The 23,424-nt window shown below is 49.1% G+C and overlaps 1 protein-coding gene and 1 non-coding gene across 11 annotated transcripts in view; one reads left to right on the plus strand and one right to left on the minus strand.

The window, feature by feature from the left end:
• Positions 1 to 23,424, minus strand: part of MEGF11 (multiple EGF like domains 11) — a 393,555-nt gene that overhangs the window by 32,564 nt on the left and 337,567 nt on the right. For all 10 annotated transcript variants that reach the window (XM_061430127.1, XM_061430121.1, XM_061430123.1 and 7 more), the window contains exons 11-13: positions 4,206 to 4,326; positions 3,101 to 3,264; positions 1,930 to 2,032 (exon numbers count right to left, since the gene is read on the minus strand). In XM_061430127.1, the coding sequence (XP_061286111.1) occupies positions 1,930 to 2,032; positions 3,101 to 3,264; positions 4,206 to 4,326 (388 nt within the window). The remainder of the gene's footprint in view (positions 1 to 1,929; positions 2,033 to 3,100; positions 3,265 to 4,205; positions 4,327 to 23,424) is intronic.
• On the plus strand, positions 18,721 to 18,825 carry LOC133256278 (U6 spliceosomal RNA). The gene has a single exon (XR_009739154.1). It is a non-coding gene; the product is annotated as a U6 spliceosomal RNA (small nuclear RNA).

Genomic DNA, 23,424 nt, shown 5'->3' on the forward strand with positions numbered 1-23,424 from the left:
GCAAAGAAGAGTCCACACACAGCAATGAAGACCCAGTGCAGCCAAAATGATGATAATTTCTAAAAAGTGTTGACTCAAGGGACGAGCAGTATGCCAGGGGCTAGGTGGTCAGGGGTAGGTGGGGAGGGCTCGCTGAGTAGGAGGCTGGGCCTGTACCCCAAGCCCTCCCTATCTTTCCTTGGTTTTCTTCTACTTGAACAAATTTCAGGACATCAATTGCTCCTTTGAAATGACTTCAGGACCATGTTTGGGGAAATTAGTTTTAGAACAGCAGAGACCTTGCTGAAAGGTTATCCATCAAAGACAGAATTTGTAAGCACCAGATGTCATTAAAATCTTATCAGTTCACTCAAAATTAAGGCAATAAAAAATTAAAGTGGATTTCCATTTGACTCTAGCCAAGAGTGTAGGGTGTTGGTAACCAGGGTGGAGTCTAGCTTTGTACTAACGGGCAGGACAAGGGGGTCAGATTGAAGATGCTACAGAGGAAGCAATGCCCCTAGTCCTTGACTTTCTGGTTGTGGAGAACAGAGGTTGTTGAGCAGCCTGGTGTGAATTCTTACCTGTGAAAACGCCTGTAGTTTTCACTCCTTGCTGTCCACCACCTTGGGAATGGCCAGTGGGTTCATTCATGCAACATGTTATTAACATTGTATCTGTGGCTTACACTTACTGAACACCTACTATTGTGCCAGGTGCTGTTAGCACTTACAGGTATTAACTCATCTAAACTTCCAAAGGACCCTGTAGTTATAAGGATTATTATTATCTGCATCTTATGGATGGAAGATTCAGGCCCTGAGAGGTTAAAGGACTTGTCCAAGGTGGCCTGGCTCCAGCTCTGTGTCCTTAACCATTCCTCTGTGTGTGACAGTCACTGGATACCGTGGTGAACAAGGCAGATCGGTCCCTGCCTGCACAGAACTGATGGTCAATGTGGGAGGCAGATAATAAACAAATAGTTACTCAATCAGAGTTCAGTGACAATTGAAGTAAGTACTGCTGTTAGGGTATTCTGAGAATTAAAATACTGTAGGGTATTCTGAGAATTAATTAAAGGAGTTCTTTCATAATCTTGGCCAGGTTGCAGAGGTGGTGGTATCCGAGCATAGAGCCTTCCCAGAGGAAGTCATCTTTAAGTTGAAATATGATGGATGAGATGATATTATCAGGTAAAGAGAAGGAGAAAGAGTGATCCAGGCAGAGGGAATGCACATTCGATGCCTGGAGGCAGGGAGACAGTTGGCCCACGTGGCTGAGGTAAAGTGAGCGATGGGAGGGGCATAAGAGAGGTGGAGGAGTTAGGGAGGGCCAGACCACGTGGACCCCAGGTCACTGGAAGGCGCCTGGATAAATGCCATGGGATGCCATTGAGGCATTCTGAGGCTCAGTGTGACGTGAACGCATCTGGTCACCATGTTCAGAGTAGGGGCAGCTGGACCAAAGGGGAGGCCCAGAGGCAAGAAGGAGGCCAAGGCAGTGCCGGGTGAGGGATGGTGCTCAGTGTACAAGGAGAGTGACAGTGGCTGGTGAAAAATGGATGGATTTGCAGTATATTTAGGGGGTGGACTGCCAGGACACATGTAGGGACCAGGAGTCTAAGCCTGGGCAAAGGCAAAAGTTTCTTGTCTGTCTCCACCATATCCTCTGTAAGCACAGACTGAGCAACTACACTTTTGTCTGACTTGTTAAAAACTGGTCTGTCCCCAGCCCTTAGAAAAGAGCCTGTACAAAACAGGTGTTCAATTAACGTTTGTTAATTTGAATGGAATGGAGAACTGAAGCCCAGAGGAGATAAAGGAAAGATGCATTCCTAGGAAATAAAAAGAGAAAGTGAAGGAGAAAAGAAGGAAAAGTCAAGAAAAGGCAGCAGAACACCAGAAGCTCAGTTTCCCAGGACCTGGAAGGTGGTGTGGTTGAGGGGGTTACCTGTCCATCCGGCCAGGCAGCAGCAGTGGCCTGTCACGGGGTCGCAGCCATCGGCGTGGCTGCAGTCACAGCGTTCACTGCAGTTCAGCCCAAATGTGCCATCCTGTGGAGACAGAAGTGGTGAGATCTAGACCCCCAGAGGTTCTCACACTTCTGTGGGATTTTGATGACAAAACTGAGCCGCTACCCAGCAAGGACGCAGAGAAACTGGGGCCGGGGCAAAGTGAAGGCACGTTTTTATAATTGGGGATTCAATGAAGTCATTCCCCAAATTTTCTTGGCTGCATTATGCAAAGTACGCAGTTTGGAAGGAGGGAAGTGATAGGCCTTTCCTACTTCTCAGAGAGCTATAATGATCATTAACTAACATTGGAGATGAAAATGCACTTTGCCAGTTTTAGAACATTGATCACATATAAAGGATTATAATTTATTCTTTGTTACTGGGTAAGAAGGTGGCAATCGATGTTTGTTGTGTGCTCAAACGTTATTAGCTATCAAGAGTCTTATTTAACTCATCTCTCTTAATCTTCACAACAAGTCTATGAGATGGTTTCATTATATTCAAAATTTAAAGATGAGGTGAAGTAACATGCTCCAGGCAACATAGCTAGGATGAAGCAAAGCCAGGATTGGAACCCAGGACTGTAGGACTCATTCAATAGACCATCAGTTTGTTTAATTTATTTGTATCATAGACTAAGATCCAGGGAGTAAGTGAAGGTGGTTATTGCTGGATAATGCTTGGTTTAATCCTCCCACACCTTGATCATAAAATTATAGGCTGTTGGAGTTAGAAAGAAACTTAGCCATTATCAACTCTGGCAACTCTCATGGATTAGGAAGGGCTGTCCTGTAGAGCTGTGTCATGAAGGATTCTGGAGTTGCATCTGGGCTCAGGTTAACTGTGCCAGAGTCAATAATGGTTACCAAGAGCACCCTGGGGAAAGTGACTCCACATCAGCATATCCCCAGTATCTACCATTTTACAGATGAGAGGGCTGAGGCTGAAAATAGGACCGAGAGGTTAGAACTGGGGCTGAGATCTAAATCTGGGTGTTCCATCACCTGGTCCAGTGCTCTTCTCTGTACTTCTGTGGACAAAAAAACCACAGGGAAAAGGTCTGAGGGGCTGCTGGGTCACCCCCATCCTTTCCCGCCCCACGCTCACCGGGCAGGGCAGTTCACAGGTGTCCCCCAGCCAGCCAGGGGTGCAGGAGCAGGAGCCATCTGTGGGGCTACAGGCCGCCCCATTGGCACAGGCGCAGCTCTCATTGCAGTTCAGGCCCCACGTCCCACTGGGACATGGCAGGGTGCAGTCGAGGCCCTGCCACCCTGAGGGGAAGGAACAAGGCTGTCACCTCTCTGTCACATGTCAGCACAGTTTTCTGCCCACTTCCCCCAGCTCTGTACAAGACAATGTACCCAAACCACCCCTTCTCTGGTAGCTGGGTAGAGCACGCATCCCACCTGCTGAGTCCACTCGGAACCACAGCATGGCTGTTGAGAGCACAGGGGCTAGAAGCTGACTCTCCGGCCTGCTGGTTCTCTCTGTTCTTGCTATAGGTGGATAGTCCCACCTGAACAGGGCATCAATAGGGCATCAAGAGGTGGGGGTCCTCTCTGTGCCCAGGGCAGACTCAGGAAGCTTATCACAGGGCCCTGTGCTTGGGAACAGGCTGGTTTCCCATTCTGAGGCTGCTTACTGGCCTGTGTCCCCTCAGATCCATTTCCCCTCTTCACCTGTTCTGTGTCTCAGGGGGCTGACCCCAGCGGCTGCTCTCAGGTGGGCTTGCCAGCGGGAGACCTGGCCAGTGGCGGGAGGGCAGGGGCAGGAGAGGCACAGGCATCTTCTCTTCTTTCTCTGCTGTGAGCAGGGCCTCTGGGGGCGGCTGTCTCAGTACTCCAGCACCATCTTGCAGCTGCTCTGCCCCTGTCTCAGTCCCTACCAGGTGGCCCTCACTCACAGGCTCTGGGAACTCCACTTTCTCCCTTCGTCCCTCTCACCCTAGAAGTGGTAGCAACTGTGAGAGAAGCTGGGAATTTCCGGGTTGCTCACATTCCCTTGCATGTCTCTGCAGCTCTTCTAACACCCTGGTAACAAATCGCTTTTATTACATTCCTGCTGTTGAAGTCCCGGGCATGAGTCTCCTTGGCTGGAACCTGACATACAGGCTCCCTGACTCTGCATGTGGGTGGGTGGGCAGCTGGCAGCCCACCTGGGCAACTTCTGTGTGCACATCTGAGGGGATGGGATGGGAAAGCAGGCACATTACCCTCCTTGCAGGTGCAGGAGCCATCAACTGGGGAGCAGGTGCCACCGTTGTTACAGCTACAGACAGACGAGCAGTTGGAGCCATAGGTCCCCGCCGCACAGGGAGCTGCACAGACCTCCCCCTGGAAAGGGAGGAGGGGGATTTTGGGTCAGAAGGTGCCCCATGATGAGTGGCTATGGTAGGCAGAATAATGCCTCCCCCCTGCCCCCCTCTCCATGTTCTAATTCCTGAAACCTGTGAATATGTTACCGTACATGGCAAAAGGGACTTTGCAGTCATGATTAAGGACTTTGAGATGGAGCGTGTCTTTGATTAGCTAGGGTGGCCCAAATTGATCGTGTAAGTCCTTAAGGGTAGAAGATAACTAAAAAGATAGCCTTGAGAAGTCCTCCACCTGCCTGCATTGACTTTAAAGACAGAGGAATGGGGCCACAAGCCAAGGAATGCAGGGGTTTCTAGAAGCCAGTCTTCTTGCCTGGAAAATTCCATGGACAGAGGAACCCGGCAAGCTATAGTCTATAGGGTCACAAAGAGTCAGACGTGACTGAGCAACTGAGCGCTTGCACGCGCACACACACACACACACACACACACACACACACACACAGGAAGCCAGAGGCTTCATTTTACAACTAGCAAGAAAATGGGAATCTCAGTCCCACAATCCTAGGAACTGAAGTTTGCCAAAAATCCAAATGAGCAGAAAATGGATTGTCCCCTAGAGGCACCAGAACGGAATACAGCCAGATGACACCTTGACTTTAGTCCTGTGAGACCCATACTGGACTTCCAACCTACAGAAATGTTAAGGTAGCTCTTTTGTTTTGTTTGAAGCCACTTCTGTGCTAATTTGCTACCGCAGTGATAGGAAAGCAATACAACGATTCTCACCAGTTGGGGGAGGGGTCAGGCCTCCAGACCACTGCTCTAGAGTGGGCAAAGCCCACCCTTTGCTTCTCAACCTTATTTGATTCTTACCAGGAACCCCCTGAAGCAGATAACAATAGCCTATTTTCATTTACCCAAACCTTAAAGAAGTTAAATGTAAATAATAACAGCTAATATGTATTAAGCACTTTCTCAATATCAGGTACCATCAGTTCATTTAATCTTCACAATATCCTCAAGAGATAGGAACTAGAGCCTCAGCATCATTGCAGGTCACGGAGCTAACTATGGTTGATTTCTATTTGAAGCCAAGCTGGCTGCTTAACCATTCTGTTTTTAGCATTGGCAACCAGTTTCCTTGGAAAACATTCTCTGAAATGGAGACTAGTGGGCTCTTGAGAACAATCCCTACGAGGGGAAAGGGAAGGAGGAAGGACAGACAGAAATTGAACTCTGGTACAGTTGCAACAATAGCCTCAGCTGTTCTGCTAGGAAGCTCTGGAGCTGGTTGGCCCTTAGAATTGTCCTGCCAGGGGAAAGGGAGAGAGAGGCTCCATACCCCTGACCAATCATTGGTACCCACTGCCCCGGGGAAGGGGGCATGACTTCAGGGGAATCTGTGCTCTTTGATGGAAGGCAATTTCTGCAGAGAGACTCATCTGGGAGCTACTAAGTTTCCTGAAGTTGGGAGGAAACTGCACGCCTTCATCCTGAATCGTGTATCTGGGTGGCACTCTACAGGATCCACTGCGCCAGACCTCCTTGGGTGGGCTGTTAGCTCTAGTAAGGCATTAAGAATGAGGGCAAGTCACAGGGCTACCAATAATGGGGACTTTAGAGGCTTTGAGGGGTGGAAGAATTCAGTTAATCAGAGGAAGTGGGGTTAACGGCAGTCTAGGTGGGAAGGGTGTGAACAAGAGTGCAGAGGAGTATGGGAGCTGGGAATGTTCTAGGGGTAGCAGGAGGAGGGAGTCTGTTGTAAGGAGGGGTAAGGGAGATATTTCAAAAGGGTGTTGGGGGACTTCCCTGGTAGTCCAGCAGTTAAGACTCTGTGCTCCCAATGCAGGGGGCCCAGGTTCGATCTCTGGTCAGGGAACTAGATCCCACATGCCACAACTAAGATCCGATGCAGTCAAATAAATATATTTTTAAAAGTGGGACATTGGCAGCCTTGAATGTGAGGGAAGGGAATCTGGGCTCTCGGAGTCCCCAGGACATGTCTTCACTACTCAGGAACCCTCGTTGGGGATATCTGCTCTGGTGCACAGACTGGGATGCTGAATTCCCACCGTCTCCCCCCAGGGAGTGTCTCCAGCTAACTTCTCAGGTCTTGTGCTGAGGTTTACTGTGGGAATGCTGATGCATGGGCCAGGACACCAGAGCTCACCTGGGCCCCACTAGCTGTGTGACATTCGATAAGTTACTGCCCCTCTCTGAGCCTCACTTCCAGCATTTGTGAAATGATAGCCTTGAAGTAGGGGAACTCACTTCTCAACTATCAGGGTCCCAGGCAGTTGGCCTCATCCCCATTCAGGTCATAGAGAGATCTTATTTGGCCCTTGGTGAAGAGGCTCCTCTCTAGCCCTTCTCTCTGCTCCCACCTGCCCAGGCTGGGTCAGGGAGGAGAGACTAGGAAATGTGGAGCCCCGCACCAGAAGGTTCCATGGTTCCCACTCCCAGGCCAGTCTTTGGCCGATCCTGACCAGCTGTAATCTACTAGTGCTCCCATTACCCAGAAAAATTCTAATTTCTCCAGGACTATAAATAGAAGGCAATGGCAACCCACTCCAGTACTCTTGCCTGGAGAATCCCAGGGACGGGGGAGCCTGGTGGGCTGCAGTCCATGGGGTCGCTAAGAGTCCGGCACGACTGAGCGACTTTACTTTCATGCATTGGAGGAGGAAATGGCAACCCACTCCAGTGTTCTTGCCTGGAGAATCCCAGGGACGGGGGAGCCTGGTGGGCTGCAGTCCATGGGGTCGCTAAGAATCGGGCACGACTGAGCGACTTTACTTTCATGCATTGGAGGAGGAAATGGCAACCCACTCCAGTGTTCTTGCCTGGGAATCCCAGGGACGGGGAGCCTGGTGGGCTGCCGTCTACGGGGTCGCACAGAGTAGGACACGACTGAGTGACTTAGCAGCAGCAGCATAAATAGCCCAGAAGAATATGTTTAAGCTCTGAGGGCCTTGGCTGGGGTGTAAATTGCATGCTTAGTTTATGATTTTCTCTGCATGAGTTTACTTTAAGAGGAAGGGGTTTCTCTCCTGGAATCGTCATTAGTGTCTCCAATCCCTGCTCTCTGAGGAGATTTCAAGGGGCTTGTGAGTCCAATTGTGGATCTGTTGGCGGGGCTGAGAGGACTGCCCACCCTGCCCTGCTCCAGGGGGCAAGATGCAGAGCACCCAGCTCAGAATATCTGTCCCCAGAAGGCTGCACCAGGTCCCATTTTCTCCCAGAGCAGTCTGTACAGGGCTATGGACAGTCAGCCTGGCTTTACAACGGCTCTGGGAAGTCACCAGGCAAGAAGACTTTCTGCTTCCCAGAGAAGGAAAGGGAGACAGAGCAGGGCAGGGGCTTATCTGGGGCCCCATGGTGTATCAGTGAGGGGTGAAGGAGGAAGAACCAGATCTTCCCACAAAGGTGGCAGAGCCTGGGGGTTACAGAATGGACTCTAGTGCCATCTTGCTGCTACCACTGACTCACTGCCTGACCTTGAGGAATCTACTGAACCTCTTGGGGACTCAGTTCTTCCATCTGTCAAATTGGAATAATAATGTCCCTACTTCATAGTATTGTTATGAAGAGGATTAAAGTAGTTATTACATATGAAGCTATAGTTTTTCCAGTAGTTTCCACATGTACAGATGTGAGAGTTGGACCATAAAGAAGGCTGAGCACCAAAGTACTGATGCTTTCGAACTGTAGTGCTGGAGAAGACTCTTTGAGAGTCCCTTGGACTTCAAGGAGATCAAACCAGTTCATCCTAAAGGATATCAACCCTGAATGTTCATTGGAAGGACTGAAGCTGAAGCTACAATAGTTGGCTACCTGATGCAAAGAGCTATCTCACTGGGAAAGACCCTGATGCTGGGAGAGACTGAGGACAGGAGAAGGGGGCAACAGAAGGTGAGATGGTTGGATGGCATCACTGACTCAATGGACATGAGTTTGAGCAAGCTCTGGGAGATGGGGAAGGACAGGGAAGCCTGGCGTGCTGCAGTCCATGAGGCCGCAGAGTTGGGCATTATTGACTGAACAACAGCACGTGAAGCAGATCGAAGAGGGCCTGGCAGGCAGAAAGCACACTAAACGCTATCATTACTACAAAAAAATAGTATCTCTTATGAAACGAATACATGAAACCCTCTAAGGTTTCAGCAGAAGGCAGCTCTGGTAGAGGGCTCCATCTCTCACTCGAACAAATGCCGGCCCTGTGCAGGAGAGGAGAGCTGGTGTTCACAGCAGGCACGTGATCTCACGCCCCCAGTTTTAGCTTCCTGCCACTTCCTCCAGGCTGTCTTCCTGGTTCCCCTTACCACAGTTGAACAGGCCTGAACTTTTACCACAGTTCTGGGGGATGAAATGACCACTCACTGAGGGGCTACCATGTGCCCCACGCTGTTAGTGCCCAAAACTTCCCATTTGTTAGCTCCGAATGGCAAAACAACCCAAATGGGGAAGTGGGCAGTTTCTAAAGTACACGGTTCTGCCCTGAAGGAATGTGAGCCTGGTACAGCTCCCCCTCCTCCACCTCTTGGCCCTGACCCAACCAGGCTCAAACTCCTCAATAAGCACAAATACTAACAGGGAAACTTTTTATCACATTCCCTACTTTCTGTCCTCTGATCTGCGGGGTCAGGCCTGGCATATAATTGATTGGCTGTCTCTGGTGATGGACATGCACAGCAAGCCAATAATCAACCTAACTTCTCAGGTTTAGACTAATAGTCCCACCTACCTCAAAGTATCCCCTGGCCAAGGTCTGGTGAGTCTCAGGGTGCCCACTGCCACACCCCACCTCCAATAGGCCATTCTCTTACACATTCATCTCCCCATTTTGGGGCACGCTAACAGGCCTTAATCATGATGGCCTGTGTGGCACCCGAGCCTGCAGGGGTCATTATTTATGTCTATACATGCTTAGGCATTTCCCAGTTTTCCCAGGTGGCGCTAGTGATAAAGAACCCGCCTGCCAATGCAGGTTAGATGTAAGAGATACAGGTTCAATCCCTGGGTTGGGAAATCCCCTGGAGAAGTAAATTGCAACCCACTCCAGGATTCTTGCCTGGAAAATCCCATGGACAGAGGAGCCTGACAGGCTACAGTCCATGGGGTTGCACAGAGTCAGACATGACTGAAGCGACTTAGTATGCATGCATGCTTAGGCAGTCAGGGCACACACCTGTGAGTTTCTGTGTGTGTTTGTCTCTGGAGGTGTCTATTTATCCATCTGTGTGGATTTAGGTATAAAACTGTGAGTCCTTCCTCATCCTTCCCTCCTGTGTGTTCCCTCCCCAGCCCACCTGTGCTGCCCTGGTAGGAATTGGGTGCACACACAGCCACCACCATCCTAGCACACTGGGGTGGCTCCTGGTTAGCTCTTAATGCCTGCGTCTGCCCTGGGTTGTGAGCTCAGGGAGCAGGACCTCACTGTACTCGCATCTAGATTCTCAGAGCTTGGGGTCCTTCTGGTATGTAATGGGCCTTTGATAACTGTTGTTTAATTGAAATGAGATGTCTGTGTGTACATGCTGGCTTCTACGCTGGACAGAACCAGAAGGACTGAGCAATCTCCATATGCTTTCTTTCTCATGCCAAGCAATTCAACAAATGTTTGCTGAGTGTGGGCTGATTCTGAGCCAGCCCTGGGAGTGGGCTCCAGGGACACACAGGAGCCTGTGACCTGGTCTCTGCCCTTGGGCAGCTCCCAGGCAGTGTCCACACAGGCACACTCCTGCTTGCATCTGGATGCATTTATTTGCCCACTTATTTACTGGCTCCTCCAGTTAGACTAAGAAGCTTTGTGATAAGAGGGATCTTATCTGCCTTGGCTGCCCCAGGATTCCTAGCTCAGTCCCTGGCATGGAGTGGAAGTATTCTATAAATACTGTTGGACAGATGAGTGAGGGGCCCTGGTTCTGTGGCTCCCGTCACACACAGGAAGCAGACTGTTGCCTGGTCTAAGGAAAAGTCCCGTGCTGCCACACCAACTCTGGGCCTCCCTGGGGGCTCTTGTGCAAATGGAAAGCCGGGCCAAATCCCGGTCTGTGGTTTCATGTCCCACTCTGCCACCTCCTGCCCAAACCCTCCCCGGCCAGGCTGAGGGTCAGACATACAGTCAGAAAGTTACCCTGCTGGCCTCGAGTGCACCCACTCAGGAAGACTAGACACTCTGAGCTGAATAGGATCTTAGAGATGATCAGATTCATCGCCATCATGAGAAAGAGACTGAAAGTCAGAGTCGGCCCATGAGGCAGAGCTGGGATTTATCTACCACATCTTCCCCAGCCCAGTGCCTGGCCCAGACCAGCCTTGAATCCACATCTGTTGATCTTTTCACCTTCTGGAAAAAAGGACAGGACAAGAACCCAAGAAAGTAGGGGGGGTTGCATTTGGCATCTCACACGCTTCACATAGCCTAGCACTTTTGCTCACTCCTCAGCCAGGAGTACCTTAAGGCCTTTATTCAAGTTGTTCACCAAAATCTCCATCCAGAATTTCTATACACCTTACTGCCGGAGGGGCTTCCCTGGTGGTTCGGACGGTAAAGAATCCACCTGCAATGCAGGAGACCCAGGTTCGATCTCTTGGTCAGGAAGATCCCCTGGAGAAAGGAATGGCTACCCACTCCAGTATTCTTGCCTGGAGAATCCCATTAACAGAGGAGCCTGGTGGGCTACAGCCCATGTAGTCGCAAAGAGTCGGACACAACTGAGCAACTAAGCACATTTACTGCTGGAAAACAATCTTCTGTTCTGATTGACTCATGTTCACACTAGGTAACACACAGGTCTTGGTTTCTTTATTAATTACAGGCAGCTGTTGAAATCAGTCTCCCCAACTTTTCACCATCAAGAAGCCTTGTTGGTGTCCCCTGCCTGCAAAGCTCTCTCAATTTGAGAGACACTGCTGTCCCCACGCGCTGGTGTCCAAGGCCAGTCACGTACTGAACAGGTGCAATTTGGCCAGTGACCACATGCCGGCTGATGCTGGTGGCAGCATCTTGTCCACCAACCATGACCTAGAAATTCCTATGATGTCACCTACAACCAATCAGGGCTTCTGATTAACCTACGCTCACCTGGAAGATCACATAGAGTTAATTTAATTCTAATTAACAGCAGAAGAAAAACCTTGGTGTTTTAGTGAGCTTCATCCTAGGTAATGGAAAATTGCCTGTAGGCTTTGTAAAATGTTCAGAATCGCTCCTGGCAACCTGCTGCAGCTTCTGTACGTGTCTAGTTGGGAACCAGTGGCTGGATCATCTCTAAGGACCCTGTAGCTCTGCCTCTCTGAGCATCTTCTTGCCTGCAGGAGGGGGTCTTAACCCGAAGAAGTGAGGAATGATGGGAATGCAGGCCCAGAGTAGGGAGCCCTCCTGGAATCTGAGAATCACACCAGCTGGGTGGCCACCAATGCTGCTAATGTACAGGCTGGGATTGGTCACACATCCTGCCTCTGCCCTGGGCTGTAAGCTCAGGGAGCCAGGATCTCATTATATTCACTTCTAGATTCTCAGTGGGGTGATAGCTCCTTGTACCAGAACTGGAAAAGATGTTGCAAATCACTTGGTTTGGCTGCCTTCTTTTACAGGTGAGGAAACTGAGGCCAAGGGAGGGAAAGCAACTTGCCCAAGGTCACACAGCCAACGCTGGGAGGGATGGCTTTGGAACTTGAATCTCCTGGCTCTTATGTCAGCACAGTATGCGAAGAGCCTAGATGTGGTAAAACTCTGGGGTAGCCTATGCTGCCCTTGCTCACTCCTATTGACGGCACACTCAGCACTAAAGCACAGAGCATCCAGAGGACATGGCCCTGACCTTGAGGGAAGGCCACCTGCCAAGCTGAGACACTTGCTCTTTCTCAACACCTGGAAGTTGATATTGTTACCTATCCCCATTACACTTGCAGAGCCGACTCCCAACACCCCTTCTCCCCGTCCAGGAAAGGGCAGCCCTCCACCTCCCAGAGGCAGGCTCCCAGGGTTCCAGCTCCTGTAGGGGGAAGCCTGCCTGTCCTGCTCAGTGTCTTCACTCCGCAAATGGAGGATGGATGAGAATTCTTCCTCCAATCCAAAGGCCTGTTCATTATAGATGCACCCTAGGCTATTAACACCTTGAACTTGATTTGAAAGAGTGGCTGGCTGAATGGAAGCTCTGGAGCTGGTCCCACTGCAGAGTTGCAGATCTCCTCCCTGCCTTCCACCTGCTTCCTTGTGCAATGTGGCAGCAGGGGTCTGGACCCCAGTGGGTAATAAGTTATATGTTCTATTACATTTGTTTCAAATACTGTTTACTGAATTTTCTCCCCTGCAGTATGCTGCTTTGTAGTTCCGCCCTATTTGGGAAAATTCGTCAACAGCTGGGCGCCTTGTGTTGATCATCCATTCTCCTTGCAATGGGCAGGAGGTTAATGAATACTTCTTGGAATGAGAGGAGGAGAAGGATGGAAAGTGGTTGACCCTCCCTCACACAAAAGGGGTAGGCAGTTGTGCAAGTTCACCTCAGGGTCCCTTCAACATGTTCTGTTGGTAGGAGGCAGTGCAAATGGAGTGAACTGGGTTCCCTAGGTCCAGGCCGAGGGGGTGGGCGTGCTCTACAGGTCCATGGAGCTCAGCAGAGAGGACTCTGGGACAGGAAGGCAGGGAAGTCAGCTTGGCCCCCAGGTCTTCTTGCTAGAGGAGTAGGGATGGTTTAGGCAAGAAAGGGCCCTGGACCTGGCATCAGAGTGTGTGGGTTTCCGTGAGGCAAAGACACTGGCTCACGGTGACCCAGCCTCATTTATCTGCCCATTCAGTACTCAACCACCTTTGTGGCCATGCCATGTGGCATGCTGGATCTAGTTCCCTGACCAGGGATCGAACCCATGCGCCCTGCAGTGGAAGCCTAGAGTCCTAACCACTGGACTTGCAGGTAAGTCCTCTTAAACACTTGTTGAGCATCTACCATAGATCTGGTGTGGTGACAGGCCATGAACTCTCTAACCATCACACTAAATTAGATTCGACCTAAGGGGGGCCCTTCCTGGAGGAGGGTATGGCTGCCAACTCCAGGATTCTTACCTGGAGAATCCCATGGCCAGAGAAACCATGGCTACAGTCCATGAGGAGATGGACACGACTGGGTGACTAAGCACGCAGCGCAAGGGGGCCTTCACCTCCCATGTTCTTTACCTTCCCGTCTTCCCACTTCAAGAGTAGGCTTCTGTTACTGGCTCCTTGGTGGCACTTATCACAATTGTGATGAATTAAAATCAGCTCTCATTCTCCTAGAATTCTCATCCTCACATAAGTCCCATGAGTGTAAAGACTTGGTCTGTTTCTCAGCCCCGTGGCCCCAGTCCTGGCTTGGAACCTTGACCACAGCCAGCGCTCATTGCATAGGGATCAAATTCATTCACTCATTCAGGAAATGTTTTGGAAGCACTAGAACATGCCTGACACTGTGCTAGGCCAGAGGACACTGGGTGAGCAGAGCAGAGCATGTCCCTACTCTCATGGGGCTTCCCGGGTGGCGCTAGTGGTAAAGAACCCACCTGCCAATGCAGGAGATATAAGAGATGTGGGTTCGATCCCTGGGTCAGGAAGATACCCTGAAGGAGGGCATGGCAACCCCCTCCAGTATTCTTGCCTGGAGAATCCCTTGGACAGAGGAGCCTGGTGGGCTATGGTCCATAGTGTCGCAAAGAGTCGGACACGACTGAAGTGACTTGGCATGCATGCATACACTACTCTCATGGAGTTTATCCTTTAGTGGGGGAGCAGGGTGAGGCAGGTGATGAGGCTGTGGCAGGAGAAGTTGCAGGCTAGGTCCCTCCCTACTTCCAGAAGTTCTGCAGTGGCCTCCCCAATCCTCTGGTTTCTCCTGTTTCCCTGTCTCCCATGCTCTTTCTAGAGCTTCAGGGTCACCCACCAGGCTGATTTGGTGCCCAATGTCACACCAATACCAGAAGCGCTTCACTGTTTACAGTATTGGCCCCAAAGTTTGGCACCAGAGACCCGTTTAGTGGAAGACAATTTTTCCATGGATAGCAGGATGGGGTAGGGGGATGGTTCAGGCAGTAATGTAAGCAATGGGGAGCAGCCGCTAAAGCTTTACTCGATCAGCTCGAAGGCTCAGGCGGTGGGACTCCCAGGTGCGGAGACTCATGCGTGATTTTCCAGGGAGAAAGAGTGACACGAGGTCCAAAGGCAAAGAGAACAGCTTGGACTGAACACCAGCCACAGAGGCCCCTCCAGTGCAGAGCAAACCTCACTGGGCCTAATTAGTGTGTAACTGATAAAGCAGCACTGACAGCCAGTGCACGCTGGGGAGGAGAAACTCTGCATAAGGCATGCGGAGCGGAGAGTCAGAGAAATGAGAGGGGGAGGGGGATGGAGGTCTCTTGTCACACCCATTCCTGTTTCCCTGTGCCAAGCGGATGATGCAGAGGGCCTGTATGGCTGAGTTATTCTATCTGGCCCCCCAGGGGATAGTTGGAGAGAGGCTGAAGGTTAGGCCTGGAAACCCTGCATCTGTCCAACATGAGTAGGCTACCAGTGATCGGAGGCTGCTCTGTATAGTTGTTCAGGCTGTGCACTGCACAACCCTCAGGAGCCACTCAAATGGCAGTCACTACAGCTTGTGTATTTATTACATCAGTTTTTTGGCAGATGCCAATAGACTGTCTTGATAAAGGGGTGTTTCATTTTCTAATTTGCATAAATATGCTACATAACTGACCCCTCAGGTCTCCCTAGAGGAGCACAGACACCTCCTAACAGTTACCAAACAGATACTAAGACACTTCAGGAAGACTTGAGACACAGTGAGTGTGGCCAAAAGAGGATATTTAGAGTCAAGTTCAGGCTATGTTCACTTGCTGGCTGCAGAATCTGGGGTCCTCCTGGAGACTCAACTGGCAAAACCAAGTTTCTCTTCTCTCTGTTGATGCCTTTGTCCTATCTACAGCCCCTTCCTCTTCTCCAACTGTTCCCTCTTGTGAGCTCCAAGAAGGCATCACAGACTGATAAGAGCTTATTGAACACTCTTCAGAGGTATTTGTATCTTATCAGGGGGCTCTCAAATCTAAAATTCCTGGGAAAGCTCTTGCACAAAGGTATATGCATAGTGGGAAGACCTGAAGAAGGGGGAGCAGGGCCTCTGGTCCTTACCCCTGTCCACGCCCCTTCATGCCTACAGACAGGACTGAGCCACCGGCTTAGGACAGACTGACCGATCCCCAGTGCCTGAGACAGGAGGAGGGAGACTCAGATTTTTAACCAACCCCTTGGTGCCAGCCTGTGCCAGGCACTAACAGGCTCGCAGGGAAGGAATGACCTTCCTAGAGAGAGAACCATCCTAGAGAAAGGGAAAATTGGGCTAGAGAGGTCACTTGCTCTTAGTCATGCTGTGGGAAAGGAGCCAACTGACTCCACAGCCCAGTCTCTTTCCTCTAGACCTGGCCACCTTGCCTGCAAACAGGGCAGCAGTGTGACAGGGACTCCAGTGTCCTGAGGGCCTACCATATGCCAGGCCCTGTCCTGGGTGCTTCTCTACAAATTTGTTGTTAAATGTATGCTGATGGCAGAGGCAAGAATGGCTACTAGGGGCTTACGGTGGGAACTCTTAGGGGGCATTTGTATCTTATGTTAGGAGGCTCCTGAAGTCCAAAAGCTTTCAACTCTTGGAACTGCCTGGTGGTCCACGATCCCAAAGCAGGGGCTCTGGGGATCAATCCCTGGTCAGGGAACTAGATCCCACACTCTGCAACGAATTGTTCACATGTCACAACTAAGACCAGTGTGGCCTAATAAATAAATATTAAAAAAATAAATCAGAAGCCTTCAAGGCTTGATGGAACCAAGCTAAGGTGGAATAACAGGTAGTGGGAGTGAGAGTCAGACTGGGGACTGTGCCAAGACCCATCATAGTATACATTGTTTGAAAGAGAGAAAGCTGGTTACAGGGATGCTGCTGCTGCTGATGCCTGGGGATGCTCACAACATCACACACAGGCCTCAGCTCTTAGTTAAGAGAAAGGAGCTTCCTACGACAGCCTCCCTTTCCTGTTCCTGCTCTCCGAGGACTGAGCCTTGTCAAGCACTCTGGCACTTCCTAAGGGCCTGGGGGTGGGGGTGATTCTGGCCACAGAGGATCAAGTCATCTCTTACTGGCCTTCTGGGCCTGACTTCCTCCGTGGACGGAGCCAGGCAAAGTCCCCGCAAAGTCGGCCGGAATCTTCGGGACCTCCTGGACAAACACTGACAGCATATGGCCCCAGTTGCTCTGCATTAGGTTTCATGATTTCCTTAGTGGTTTTAAAAAAGTGCCAAAAACCATTGCCTCTAAACTGCTGGGAAATCCCATGCTGGTGGGGAGAGGGGTCTTCATGAGCATGTAGAGTGTGTGAACACAACGTGGAGGGGGCAGAGACACAGGATGCGACTGTGGCAGGGGAGGGGTGTGGCGGGCTGCCTCCCTGTAACACTCAGGTGTTCTGTAGGCTGTTCTCGGTAAGCCTGCGTGTACATGTGCCCTGTTGTTGTTCAGCTGCTCAGTCGTGTCCGACTCATTGTGACCCCATGGACTGCAGCACGCCAGGCTTCCCTGTTCTTCACCACCTCCTAGAGTTTGCTCAGACTCATGTCCATTGAGTCAGTGATGCCAACCAGCCATCTCATCCTCTGTCATCCCCTTCTCCTCCTGCCTTCAATCTTTTCCAGCATCAGGATCTTTCCAATGAGTCAGCTCTTTGCATCAGGTGGCCAAAGTGCTGGAGCTTCAGCTTCATCAATCCTTCCAATGAATATTCAGGGTTGATTTCCTTTAGGAATGACTGGTTTGATCTCCTTTCTATCCAAGGGACTCTTAGGAGTCTTTCCAACACCACAGTTCAAAGGCATCAGTTCTTCAGTGCTCCACCTTTTTTACTGTCCAGCTCTCACATCCATACATGACCACTGGAAAAACCATAGCCTTGACTAGATGGACCTTTGTAGGCAAAGTGATGTCTCTGCTTTTTAATATGCTACCTAGGTTTGCCATTCCTTTTCTTCCAAGGAGCAGGCGTCTTTTAATTTCAAGGCTGCGGTCACCATCCACAGTGATTTTGTTGCCCAAGAAAATAAAGTCTCTCACTGTTTCCATTGTTTCCCCATCTATTTGCCATGAAGTAATGGGACCGGATGCCATGATCTTCATTTCTTGAATTTTGAGTTTTAAGCCCGCTTTTTCACTCTCTTCTTTCACCTTCATCAAAAGGCTCTTTAATTCCTCTTCACTTTCTGCCATAAGAGTGGTACATATGTGTGTGCAAACAGTGAGTTTATGCAAACACATAAACTCCTGATATATGTGGTGTAAATAATACTCGTGGGCCCTATGCATGTCAATTGTACAGATGTTTTGCCTGTGTGGAAGAGCAGGTTACGGATGGGATATTTGGCTTATTGTACCAGCGTCTTGGTTTGAATGGCAGCTTATAGACTCCCCGCTCCACAATTGCATGGTCTATGCAGTGTGTGACTCCGGTGGAGTGTGTCCTGTGTCAGCGGCATGACAGCTGTGAGGTAAGCTTAGCACCTGATGCAGGACATTTGGGCTGATCCTGGTCGTAAAGCCTCAAGGGGGATTTGATCACAGTGGCCTGGAGAATGGTGTGCACAGCATGGACACGCTGGGCTCACACTGTAGGCTTGAGTATATGGGGTGTGTGTGCATGCGTACTGCAGAACCCAGCTCCTCTGAGGTGGTGGCTGGGAGGTGTGGGCCCGGGGCAGTGGCCTACAGAGCCACAGGCTGACTATATTGACAGTGATAATGTCCCAAGTGGGAACCAGATTATGGGGACAGAGGGTCCTACAGGGACTGATGGAGGTGTTTACTAGGGTCCAAGCAGAATGTGGCACATTCATGACTCATGGGGTGCTTCTAAAGGACCTGGGATATCATTCAAAGAGATTTACTGACCATTCTCTGTGCAGGCCTGGGAGTGAATCTGGGTTAGGAGGCTGGCAGGATGGGGAAAGGAAGGAATCAGCAGACCTGCCCCAGCAGCTGTCTAGTAGAGAGGACAGACTCATCCACAGTATGCCCTGAGAGTGGGTGTGCCGGTGTCCTGCGGGAAGGTAGTGTCCCACAGGAAGAAAGCAAGCAGGCTTTATGAGGGGATGGCAACTGAGCTGGACACAGGCAGAATTCAGCCAGAAGGATAGAGAGCAAGGGCTTTCCAGGGAAAGGCCAGGCTGAAAAGAGGCATAGAGGAGACACGGTACGTGGGAGGGTGGGCGGGGCTCTAGGGTAAGGCAATCCATTTGGATTTCCCGGAGCTCCAAGCCTGAAGGGTAGCAGCGGCACAGGAGCCTGAAGGTTAGACTGTCCCAGCTAGGAAGGCTTCAAACTTTACCCTCAAGACAAAGGCAGGAGCTAGCTTCAGCAGTGCATGTGTTGGAATTGGAATGATACACAGAGGATTAGCATAGCCCCCACACAAAGATGACACACAGATCTGGGAAGTGGTCGTATTTTTCTATACATAGAAAACTCAAAGACAACACACAAAAACTACTGGAACCAATAAATGAACACAGCAAGGTAGCAGGATACAAGATTAACATGTAGAAATCAATTGCATTTCTTCACACTCACAATAAAGTATCGGAAAGGAAATGTAAACAATCCCTCTTAAAACTGCATCAAAAATACTTAGAAATAAACCTGCAAACAGAGTCATCAGTACCATCTTTCTAGATTCCGCATGCATGCGTTAATTGCTGGGCAGCAATGGAGATGCTGATATTGACAACAGACTTGTGGTCACGGTGGGGGAAGGACAGAGTGCCGCAACTTGAGCGAATGGCATGGAGACATATGCATTACCATATGTAAAACAGACAGCATGGGAGAATTTTCTGTATAAAACAGGGGAGCTTGACCCAGTGTTCTGTGACAACCTAGAGGGGTGGGACAGACAGGGAGATGGGAGGGGGATTCAGGAGGCAGGGGACACATGTACATCTGTGCTTGATTCGTGTTGATGGGTGCCAGAGGCCAACACAATACTGTGGAGCAACTGCCCTCTAATAGCTGTATTTTGTTCTATACTTCTCCATATTATACACTTATAATCTTTGATAACTAAGACAAGAAATAAACCTTACCAAGGTGAAAGACTGGTATGCTGAGAACTACAAAACATTAATAAAAGAAACTGAAGATGATTCAAAGAAATGGAAAGATAGCCCACACTCTTGGACTGGAAGAATTAATATTGTTTAAATGGCCACACTACCCAAGGCAATCTGCAGATTTGATGCGATCCCCATCAAATTTTTGTGACTTTTTTTTAAAACAGAACTAGAACAAATAGTCCTAAAATTTATATGGAACCATAAAAGATGCAGAATTGCCAAAGCAATCCTGAGGAAAAAGAACAAAGCAAGAAGCATAACTGTCCCAGACTTCAGACAATACTACAAAGCTACAATAATCAAAACAGTGTGGTCTTGGCACAAAAACAGACATATAGAACAATGGAACAGAATAGAGAGCACAGAAATAAAACCACACGCCTATGGACAATTAATTTTTGACAAAGGAGGCAAGAATACACAATAAGGGAGAGATAGTCTCTTCAAGTGCAGTTGGAAAAGTTGAACCACCACATGTAAATCAATGAAGTTAGAACACACCTTTACACCATACACAAAAGTAAACTCTAAAAGGCTTAAAGACTTAAATAAGAAAAAGCACCATAAAGCTCCTAAAAGCATAGGCAAAACATTCTCTGACATAAGTCATACCAGTGTTTTCTTAGATCAGTTTCTCAAGGTAACAGAAATAAAAGCAAAAACAAACAAATGGGACCTAAGCAAATTTATAGGCTTTTGCACCGCAATGGAAACCATAAACAAAATGAAAAGACAAGTCATGAACTGGGGTAAAATATTTGCAATGATATGACCAATAAGGGTTTAATTTCCAAAATATGCAAACAACTCATATAATTCAATAACAATAACAACAAAATCCAACTCAATAGAAAAATGGGCAGAAGAGCTAATAGACATTTTTCCAAAGAAGACATACAAATGGCCAATGGGTACACGAAAAGATGTTCATCATTGCTAATTATTACAGACATGCGAATCAAAAGTATAATGAGGTACTGCTTCTCACTTGTCAGAATAGCCATCATTAAAAAGTCTACAAATAATAAATACTGTAGAGAGTATGGAGAAAGGGAACCACTTTACACTGTTGGTGGGAATGTAAGTTGGTGCAGTCGCCGTGGAAAATAGCATGGAGGATTCACAGAAAACTAAAAATAGAGTTGCCATATGAGCCAACATTTCTACTCCTGGGCATACACCCAGACAAAACTACAGTTCAAAAGTTATATGCACCCCTATGTTCATAGCAGCACTATTTACAAAAGCCAAGACATGGAAGTAACATAAATGTCCATCTACAGATGAATGGATAAGATGTGATTGTGTATACATATAATGGAACCCAGCTATTAAAAAGAATGAAATAATGCCATTTGCAGCAACATGGATGGGCCTAGACATCATCACACTGAGTGAAGCAAGTCAGAAAGAGAAAGACAAGTACCATATGATATCACTTATATGTGGAATCTAAATATGACACAAATGAACATTTCTATGAAGCAGAAACAGACTCACTGGCAGAGAGAGACAACAGAGAGAACTCCTTGGTGCTTGCCAAGGGGGAGGGGTAAGGGAAGGAAGGACTGGGAGTTTGGGAACAGCAGCTGCAAACTATTATATGTAGGATGGATAAACAGCAAGGTCCTACTGTCTAGCACAGGAACCTACATTCACTATCCTGTATAAACCATAACGGAAAATAATATGAAATATATATATATACACCTATATATGTGTACAACTGAGTCACTTTGCTATACAGCAGAAATTAACACAACATTATAACTCAACTATACTTCAATAAAGGCTTTTTAAAAATTTAAAAAATAGATAAAGGCAGGTCCCCAAGAGCAGGCAAGTGCCTGAGTGTCCCAACCTATTTTTGGAATACCTCTCCCCTGAAGGCAGGAGTCTGGTCTACTCCCTTCTGTTTAAGAGAGGTTGAGAGTCCAGACTCAGGCAAATCCCATGGCTTATTGATTGTGGAAGCATTTTTTTTAAAGTTACAGAATGAATGCAGAGAAAGTAAAGCTGAAGCCTGAGAGGCTTCTACTGGTGAACAAAAAGAAATGGAGGTGGGAAAGGGTGCCTCTACTGCTCATTCGCTGGGTTGGGAAGATCCCCTGGAGGAGGGCACGGCAACCCCATTGCAGTATTCTTGCCTGGAGAATCCCATGGCGAGAGGAGCCTGGCAGGCTACAGTCCACAGTGTCGCAAAGAGTTGGACAGGACTGAAGCGACTTAGCACACACTCACGCACTGTCCAAGCTGTCCGTCCTTTCCATCCCCAACTCTATAAATTATTCAAGTCTTTATAACGCTGCTTTCCTCCAGATTTCTCTGGGCCCCAGAGGTGTCTCAGACAAGTTCTCATAGAATTCATTACTACATATAATATGGGCCTGGGTGTGCTCCTCCTTTAAGAACTTGAGGCCGCAGGGAGGCAGGTTTGACGGGAGCTCAGTTTAGACCTCTTTGCAGGCAGGGATAAGGTGGCTTCCAGCTTTGGGCAGAGGCTGTCTGGGGTTAAAAGCCAGAGGGAAAAGAGGGCAGTGAGGCCTCAGAGGGAGACAGGCCAGGAGAGGTTCATCCTGGCAGCATTTGTCTGGGGAGTGGCTGGGTCTTGGGTTTGAGAGCTGAGATGCTCAGAGTTATGTAACCTTGCCATGACTGTGTCCTTGTGTGTAAAACGGCAACAGTAGCATTTAATCTCAGAGGGCTGTGGGAACACCTGTGGTGATGGATGTGGGAGCGTGTTGTAGTGGAAGCACTGAAACAGATGAGTGGCATGGTGATGACTGGGTGCTCCATCCATACCACTGCCTGGGAAATTAACACTTCCCCTCAGCTCCCTGTCAGGTGCCCCGTTGCCTTATAGAGGTTTTTTCAAAATAGGTTTATCGATTTGCTTATTTTTGGCTATGCTGGGTCTTTGTTGCTGCACACATGTTTTCTCTAGCTGCAGTGAGCAGGCGCTACTTTCTAGCCGCGCGCACGGGCTCCTCATTGTGACTTTTCTTGTTGCCGAGCACAGGTGGTAGGGCACCTGGGCTTCAGTAGTTGTGCATGGGCTCTGGAGCACAGGCTCAATAGTCGTGGCTCGTGGGTTTAGTTGCCTTGAGGCATGTGGGGTCTTCAGGATCAAATCCATGTCTTCTGGACTGGCAGGAGGATTCTTTACCATGGAGCCACCAGGGAAGCCCTGCCCTAGAGTGCGACACCACTTCCTAACTCGGCTCGCATGGCTGGAGCACCCTGAGGCCGCGGTTCAGGTCTCCTCCCAGTGAGGGGCAGCAAAGGTGACTCTGGGTTTGCCCACAGGAGATGCAGGTCAGCGGCAGAAGGCTGATCAAGCCAGTGGGCTCTGGAACTTGACTACTAAATTCAGGTCCTGGCTCTGACACTTACGGGACCTTGGGCAACTTCTTCTTTTCAGCATTATTGGGGGCAAAATGAACAAACTTTTTGCAAGTCATTCACCAGCCTGTGTCTCAGTTTCCCTATCTGCAAAAATGGGATTATAATAGTACTTTCTTCTGAGGGTAGGGGTGATGATTAAGTAAATTAACACACATAGTGTTCTTAGGATAGTGCCTGACCCAGAGGAACTGCTATAAAAGCTTGAGGCATTTTGACTGTTACATGCAGCTGAATATGAACCTAAGCCCGCTGCAGATGGGAGGAAAGAAACTTAAGACTGGGCTTCCCTGGTGGTCCAGTGGTTGAGACTCTGCCTGCCAATGCAGGGGACACGGGTTCAATCCCTGGTCCAGGAAGATCCCACATGCCGAGGAGCCACTAAGCTCAAGTACCACAACTACTGAGCCTGCATGCCTAAAGAATGCGCTCCACAAGAGAAGCCGCTACAATGAGAAGCCCTCACAAGTAGAGGAAATCTGCGTGTAGCAACCAAGACCCAGCACAGCTAAAAATAAGTTAATTAAAAAAAAGAAA

Source organism: Bos javanicus, chromosome 10 (genome assembly GCF_032452875.1).
Source record: "Bos javanicus breed banteng chromosome 10, ARS-OSU_banteng_1.0, whole genome shotgun sequence".
In the NCBI taxonomy this organism is placed as follows: Eukaryota; Metazoa; Chordata; class Mammalia; order Artiodactyla; family Bovidae; genus Bos; species Bos javanicus.